This window comes from Sinocyclocheilus rhinocerous, unplaced genomic scaffold (assembly GCF_001515625.1).
Source record: "Sinocyclocheilus rhinocerous isolate Xijiao unplaced genomic scaffold, SAMN03320098_v1.1 scaffold203, whole genome shotgun sequence".
Taxonomy (NCBI): Eukaryota; Metazoa; Chordata; class Actinopteri; order Cypriniformes; family Cyprinidae; genus Sinocyclocheilus; species Sinocyclocheilus rhinocerous.
In genome coordinates, this window is record NW_015644353.1 from 330,833 (window position 1) to 339,539 (window position 8,707).

At 30.2% G+C, this 8,707-nt stretch overlaps 1 protein-coding gene across 1 annotated transcript in view; it reads right to left on the bottom strand.

Moving 5' to 3' along the window:
* Positions 1-1,660: 1,660 nt before the first annotated feature.
* Positions 1,661-8,707, bottom strand: part of LOC107758172 (kinesin heavy chain-like) — a 39,423-nt gene continuing 32,376 nt past the window's right edge. The window contains exons 23-29 of the mRNA XM_016575845.1: positions 8,251-8,355; positions 7,065-7,281; positions 5,450-5,579; positions 5,313-5,353; positions 5,041-5,068; positions 4,899-4,966; positions 1,661-2,056 (exon numbers count right to left, since the gene is read on the bottom strand). Coding sequence (XP_016431331.1) covers positions 2,040-2,056; positions 4,899-4,966; positions 5,041-5,068; positions 5,313-5,353; positions 5,450-5,579; positions 7,065-7,281; positions 8,251-8,355 — 606 coding nt within the window. The 3' untranslated portion in view covers positions 1,661-2,039. The remainder of the gene's footprint in view (positions 2,057-4,898; positions 4,967-5,040; positions 5,069-5,312; positions 5,354-5,449; positions 5,580-7,064; positions 7,282-8,250; positions 8,356-8,707) is intronic.

Below are 8,707 nucleotides of genomic sequence, written 5' to 3' on the forward strand. Positions count from 1 at the left end.
AATGCATTGTACAAATGCATTATCAAATTCAATTAATTGTGAATTTAATTTAATTTATTATTATATCAACTCGTATTCATCTATATATACTTACAATAAAATAAAATAAAAACACAAGTTCATGGACTGGATTCTCTTTATTGAAACTTTTTAATAGCAAGTTAGGCAACAGATCAACTATATTCAAAAAACACGTTCACAGAAATGTTCACAGACTGGATTCTCTTTATTGAAAGGTTTTTAATGGCAAGTTCTGCGACAGGCCTGTTTGTACTTCATGCACTACAAAAACCAACCACAAAAAACTGATTCTAACCCACATCCTTGTGTCCTTCATCATGTGCACTGACATACAGATCCTCACCAGCCTTATTCACATTGAGATGCGCAGAATCTCTTTTAAAGCCAGCATGAGATCTTATGTAACTGTATGTCCCAGCAGACGCTGAAGGCGATGGTAAAAGAGGCAGAAAACGGCTCTGCATGAAGTCTTCATAGAGTCATGGACTTTTTAAGATGTGAAAAGTCAAACAAAAATGCAACACTTTAATTAAAGCCTATATATAAATTTTTTTTAAATATAATAAAATTTTTAAATATGCTAAAATGTATTTATATATTTATTTATGGTGCAGAATGGCTAAAATCACTTACAGAACCTTACATAGAAATCTACATTTTTCTCGTAGTCTGACTCCATCTCATCCTGACTGGCAGATCAGGATATGTAGAGAGGTCAAAGGTCAGACTCAAAGCAGAGAGACCCTAGGTCATGTGATCAGAGGTCACACTGACTGATGTGTCTGATCACGCGTTTTCTTATTTCTGAGTTTTTCTCAACTGCATTTATGAGGCATCTTGATTCTAGTAACAATCCCATCTACTTAGAATTTACTAGAATTGTTAATATGTTTAGTTTTTTATCATCTGACTTGCACTTAAATATTTAGTGTCAAATGTCTCTCTCTAGACTCTCTAGAGTTTGTTATTATTTGGTAAAATAATAGTTGTTTTCTTTATGCAATGATAATAATAACATAAATAATGCATACAAATCAGCGCATACCAAACACACCGGCCCACAAAAGCTATTTTGTCATTTAAATATGAGTATAAAAATAGTTACAGCTACATAAAAATTGCTACAGAATTTCATCATAACATCACATTAATGTCGACATTGACTAACACCACCATACGCTGTTTCTGGGTCGTTCTCAGGAAACACTGCCATTTATCATATATTTCTACTGATACCGTATAAAGAACTGATATTTTATGATTTTAAATGTTTGTTTTTCATTGGAGTAGTAATATGCATGGCCAAATTTATCAATGCATTGTATAGGATTATTCAAATTAAATTGAATTATTAAATAAAATTATTTTATTGAATTCAAAATCAGATGTAATCGTTTAATTTGGCCACATTTATTAATGCATTATAAAGGCTTATTCAAATTAAATTGAATTATTGAATTAAATTATTCATTTTAATTTAATTGTAAATTTAAATTAATAATTTAATTTTAACACTTGTGCACAATTTAATGTAATTTATTTTTCATTATTTAATTTTAATTCATGTTAAGGTTAATTTTATTGATTTAAATTATTAAATTAAATTAAAATAAATTATTTAAATTCTTTCACTGTCCGTGTAGTTTTTACTAATTCCTAATAATTATTACATTAAAAAAGAGTGATATATAGGTAGTAATTGGTATAAAGGCTTGTGAAAAATGGTTTATTGAAAACCCACATTTGTTGCTGAAAACTCTTGCAAAGACGATGCTAAATGAAAATGTTATTGAAATGTTCTGGCAGAAATGCTGTTGTTTTCTGAGAACGAGCCGTTTGCTGACGACTGCTTGGCCTGGCATATATAAACTCTTCTGCTCATGACGTCGTTCAGTGGAAGCGTTTCTTCCGAGTCTGAAAGCTGAAGGATCTGAGGTTACATGACCGATTAGAGTGAGCCGACGGGTTCATATTCATCACTGGATCTGCAGGCAACATGCAAATATACAGAGGAGGATTCAGAAGAACAGATCGCCTGCAGAGAGAGAAGAAAAGAAGACCACGGGTGAATATTCTCCAAGTTTCTTGTCTTGTTTTCCAGTAGAAATACCTATTCTTAAATCAAGATACAATTACAGGAGAAGCAAAGTCTTAAGTCTTGTCTTCTGAAAAAAAGAAGTGCGTTTATTCTCAAAGCAATAAATATCTTTCAATGGGGTCAGAAAAAGCAACTTAAACCAGAAAAACAAAATTATTTGTCTGACTGCATTGGTTGATATTTGTTCTTGCTTTAAGCATAAACTTATTATTTTATTTATTTATTTATTTATTTATTTTTGTTTGTTAGAAAACAAGACTTAATATTTTAAGTATGGAATCTTGTTTCCACCATAGAATAATAAAAAAAAAAGGTATTTGTGACTCTTTTATCTCACAATTCTTTTTTTTTTTTCGCCACAAAATAAAACATAAAAAGGTCATTTGTAATTCTGTGTCTTGCAATTCTGTTTAAATCTTGTAATGATAGAGTTGTGAGATATTTTTTTTTAAATGTTTTTTTTGCCACAAAATAAAACATTAAAAAGTAATTGCGACTTTTTATTTCACAATTCAGACTTTTTTAATCACAATTCTGTCTTGCAATTCTATGTTTAAATCTTGTAATAATAGAATTGTGAGATTTTTTTTTTTTTTATGTTTTTTTTGCCACAAAATAAAACATAAGGTAATTCGTAATTCTGTGTCTTGCAACTCTGTTTAAATCTTGTAATAATAGAATTGTGAGATTTTTTTTTTTTTTATGTTTTTTTTGCCACAAAATAAAACATAAGATAATTCGTAATTCTGTGTCTTGCAACTCTGTTTAAATCTTGTAATAATAGAATTGTGAGATTTTTTTTTTCTTTTTTTTTTTTCGACACAAAATAAAACGTAAAAATGTAATTGCGACTTTTTATTTCACAATTCAGACTTTTTTGCTCACAATTCTGTCTTGCAATTCTATGTTTAAATCTTGTAATTATAGAATTGTGAGATTTATTTTTTTTTTTTTTATTTTTTCGACACAAAATAAAACGTAAAAATGTAATTGCGACTTTTTATTTCACAATTCAGACTTTTTTGCTCACAATTCTGTCTTGCAATTCTATGTTTAAATCTTGTAATTATAGAATTGTGAGATTTTTTTTTTTTTGCCACAAATTAAAACACAAAATAAAACATAAAAAGGTAATTGCGACTTTTTATTTCACAATTCAGACTTTTTCCTCACAATTCTGTCTTGCAATTCTGTTTAAATCTTGTAATAATATAATTGAGATATTTAAATAAATAAAAAATCACCACAAAATAAAACATAAAAAGGTAATTGTGACTTTTTATTTCACAATTCAGACTTTTTTGCTCACAATTCTGTGTCTTGCAATTCTATGCTTAAATCTTGTAATTATAGAATTGTGAGATATTTTTAAAAATTAGTCTTTTTTGCCACAAAATAAAACATAAAAAGGTAATTGCGTAATTCTGTGTCTTGCAATTCTCTTTCAATCTTGTAATAATAGAATTGTGAGATATTTAAAAAAAAAAATTTTTCGTCACAAAATAAAACATAAAAAGGTAATTGCGACTTTTTATTTCACAATTCAGACTTTTTTCCTCACAATTCTGTGTCTTGCAATTCTATGTTTAAATCTTGTAATTATAGAATTGTGAGATATTTTTAAAAAAAAAATTTTTGCCACAAAATAAAACATAAAAAGGTAATTGCGTAATTCTGTGTCTTGCAATTCTGTTTAAATCTTGTAATAATAGAATTGTGAGATGTTTTTTTTTTCCGCCACAAAATAAAACATAAAAAGGTAATTGCGTAATTCTGTGTCTTGCAATTCTGTTTAAATCTTGTAATAATAGAATTGTGAGATGTTTTTTTTTTCCGCCACAAAATAAAACATAAAAAGGTAATTGCGTAATTCTGTGTCTTGCAATTCTGTTTAAATCTTGTAATAATAGAATTGTGAGATGTTTTTTTTTTCCGCCACAAAATAAAACATAAAAAGGTAATTGCGTAATTCTGTGTCTTGCAATTCTGTTTAAATCTTGTAATAATAGAATTGTGAGATGTTTTTTTTTTCCGCCACAAAATAAAACATAAAAAGGTAATTGCGTAATTCTGTGTCTTGCAATTCTGTTTAAATCTTGTAATAATAGAATTGTGAGATGTTTTTTTTTTCCGCCACAAAATAAAACATAAAAAGGTAATTGCGACTTTTTATTTCACAATTCAGACTTTTTTCCTCACAATTCTGTGTCTTGCAATTCTATGTTTAAATCTTGTAATTATAGAATTGTGCGATTATTATTTTTTATTTTTTTGCCACAAAATAAAACATAAAAAGGTAATTGCGACTTTTTATTTCACAATTCAGACTTTTTTCCTCACAATTCTGTGTCTTGCAATTCTATGTTTAAATCTTGTAATTATAGAATTGTGCGATTATTATTTTTTATTTTTTTGCCACAAAATAAAACATAAAAAGGTAATTGCGACTTTTTATTTCACAATTCAGACTTTTTTCCTCACAGTTCTGTGTCTTGCAATTCTATGTTTGAATCTTGTAATTATAGAATTGTGAGATATTAAAAAAAATAATAATAATTTTTTGCCCCAAAATAAAACATAAAAAGGTAATTGCAACTTTTTTTTCACAATTCTGACTTTTTCCTTACAATTACAATATTTCTACTGGAAAACAGGACAAAAATACATAGACAGAAAGTGTTTGCATTGGAAACACTAAGAGTAAAAGGATGTTTTTTTGTTGTTTGTTTTTTAGAATGTAAATGCTATGGTATATATAAGATCTTGTGCTGTTGTTCACCTGTGTGTTTAGCAGGTGGCGCGCTGCTCTTGAAGCTTGTGTTTGTGCTGGAGATGGTCTGACACACACTACAGCACAGAACATCATTAGATTATCAGATGATTACAGTATGTGCTATACAGTCACACACACTCATGCTCACCTGTTCTCATTCACATCTGTGGCATCTCCTGGTGAAATAAGAATGAATATGTTTCAAAATAAGTGTAGCAAGTATAAAACATGTTTATTTACATTTACTGCACTGTGAAATTCTAAATTAGTCTTTTTATTAGGCGATGAGCATCTGTGGATGTCCCAATCAGGTCCCATGCAGCCATTTTTTACAGTTTGGACCCATAAACTGGAAAGAGCAACCGCTGATTTTATTCAGGTAATAAAAGTAAAGCGCTCTCGTCAGAGAAGTGTGTTTACCGTCGGTGATGTTGAGTTTGTGTGTGGCCTCTGACAGCGTCCTGTTAACATGACAAACAGAAGCACATCTTTCACATCAGCTGTGCTAAAAATACACACAATTCAGTCAACGGTGAGCCAGAAACACTGATGCTCACTTCTTCAGTGGTTTTTCAGTGGCACTGTTGAACATGGCATTGCTGAACGTGATTGGCTGATCCCTGCTGCGCGTGAACATGTGATTGGTGGATAAGGAGGCGGGGTAATGTCCTGGGCGAATCGGTTTGGCTGAGGGGAAAAATAGAATATTTAATAATATTATTATTACATTTAAAATATAACATTTATTTATAATATTATATGTTATTAAATATACTTATTGTATTAATTAGCATATGTAATGTTATATTTAATATATTATTTACACAATAATAGGATTAGATTTATAACTAGTTTTATTATGTGTATATATAAATACACACACATGCATGTATATATTTCATATGTTTATATATTAAATATATTTATATAATATAAATTATATGAATATAAATATATACATGTAAATATTTTCAAAATATATACTGTATGTGTGTGTATTTATATATAAGTAATAAATATACACATCACACACACACACACACATATATATATATATATATATTAAGTAAACAAAAACTTTTATTTTGGATGTGATTAATCGTTTGACAGCACTAAATATTACATTTGTTTATAATATTATAAATATGTTATGAAATATATTTAATGCATTTATTATTCATGTATTCAAATTAATAAATTATTTCTAAATTAAATAATATTATGTTTGTAATATTTTCAATACATCTTAATATTAATGATAATATTAAGTATATATTATGTTAATAATTTATGTTAATAATATTATGTTAATAATTTAATACATTATTTATAAAATGTTACTTTTAACATCATTATATTTTTTTTATATATTTATGTGTTATTCAATATATATAATGCATTATAATTACCAATAGAATCATATTTAATAATCATACTAATATATATATATATATATATTTTTTAGTAATTTAATCAAGGTTTTTTATATTTCTAGTTTTATATTTTATTTCATGGTATGAGGAATCATCAATATATTATAGTAATTTTATATTTCATGACATGCTGAAATTTAACAAAAATTGTTTATATATGTGACCGTGGAGCACAAAACCAGTCATAAGGGTCAATTTTTTGAAATTGGGATTTATGCATCATCTGAAAGCTGAATAAATAATCTTTCCATTGATGTATGGTTTGTTAGGATAGGACAATATTTGGCTGAGATACAACTATATATGAAAATCTGGAATCTGAGGGTGCAAAAAAATCAAAATATTGAGAAAATCATCTTTAAAGTTGTTCAAATGAAGTTCTTAGCAATGCATATTACTAATCAAAAATTAAGTTTTGATATATTTACGGTAGGAAATTTACTAAATAACTTCATGGAACATGATCTTTACTTAATATCCTAATGATTTTTGGCATAAAAGAAAAATGGATAATTTTGACCCATACAATGTATTGTTGGCTATTGCTACAAATATACCCCAGCGACTTAAGACTGCTTTTGTGCTGCAGAGTCACATATTGTAATGTGATAATGGCTATTTTTGGAAAACATAGTTAATAAAATACTACACAAATGAAAGCTGCTTCATCTCATGCAGAGTAATAACAGAGATGATGCTTGAGATTCATTGGTTTAATCGTCCAGTAGAGACTAATGACCGATGAGCGCAGCGTGAGGCCGTCTGAAGCCGTTTCTGGCTCTCATGGCATCTTTGATTCGCTCGACCTCCTGCTGGTAGCGCCGGCGGTCCTTCATAGCTCCTTCTTTGGCTTCTGTCAGCGCGTCCTCCAGCGCTCGAACCCGATCCGCCGTGGAGCGAAGACGCTTCTCCAGCTTCGGAAGCTCGCAGCGCAGATCTGCATTATCACGAACCAGCTGAGAGACACGAAATCCTGCTCAATCAGGCCATGAACATATATATCATATACAGTCAAACCAAAATCTATTCAGACACCTTCAACATTTCTCACATTATCACAGTTTATTGGCTATAGTTTAGAAAATGGTAATAAAATATGAGAAGAACTAATTCATCTTGATAATGTCAGATACCTTTGATAGGAAGGTATGTAATGGATTCGGTTGAATAGCTGTCAGTTTTTTAAACTGCTTACACATAAAAGCTTTACTTTCACACAATTTCTGAAAGCAGAAGCACACACCAAATCTGCAAAACCATACGCTAATTCTCGTCATTTGACTTTTCAACTTCATAAAACACTTTTTGCAAAACACAACACACAATTCTTTATGTAAGTAACACACTTAAATCTAACAGGAATTATTATTATGGCAAAGGTGTTTGCAAATGTTTGTGATATTTTGAATGCAATGCTTCGTTTTGCAAGAGATGCGAGGCATTTTGCATTTTGTGCGTGCAATTCTTGGATTTGTGTGTAAAGTTTTGAAAAAAGAGGCAAAGTTTTGAAAAAGTGTGAAAGCGGTTGAAAAAAACTGTAAGCGCACAATTAGATAACACTGATTTAGCTCAACCAATTACCAAGCAATGCTTCATTTAGTTCAGTCTGTGGTGTAAAAAGGTCGCATTAGCAATTAAAGAAAAACACTTAAGCAAAGTAGTCAGGTCAAAGTGTCAATTTTTACTGGTAGTCCACCGTATGAAGAATTTTTGTGTATAATATATCACAGTTGACTTTATTTATCCTCACTTACATAAATGAATATAGTGTCCTTCACCCACTAGTAAATAAAATATCTGGTGTCTGAATAATTTTTGGTTTGGCTGTATGTCTCTCCTACATCCTTACATGTAAATGAGGGTGTTATAATACAACTAACATTGCATTATTAGTTTCTACAGGGTTTGAGGATCTGATTATTGACCTGTTTGTGAACTTTTGTGAGCTGTTCCAGGTTGTTCTCGAGAAAGGAGATCTTCTGTTTCTGTGTGGAACAGCCTCCGCTGTCATCCCGCTCCAGCTCAGAGCTCTGAAACACAGATGAAGACCAGACGCTAAAATACAGTTTAATGGCTCATATGATTATTTTTATACTACGGGGCCGTTGAATGCTTGAATCTGATTGGCTGACGAACGTTCTGAGGTGTGCAATTATTTTCAGGGAAACGCACGGCGAACGTAGTTCCAGGCAGCTCTCTTGACCGCATTACAGTTCCATATCACTTCGCATAGTTAACTGTAATAACGGAAATTAGCATACAGTACCTATACAGCACACAGGAATTACTGCAACCACACGTGCTCGCACACACACACTACGGTCACGCAGTTTGCACAAAAAGGTGTCGTCAGCGCTGCCCTGCCGATTTTATCGCTTAGCC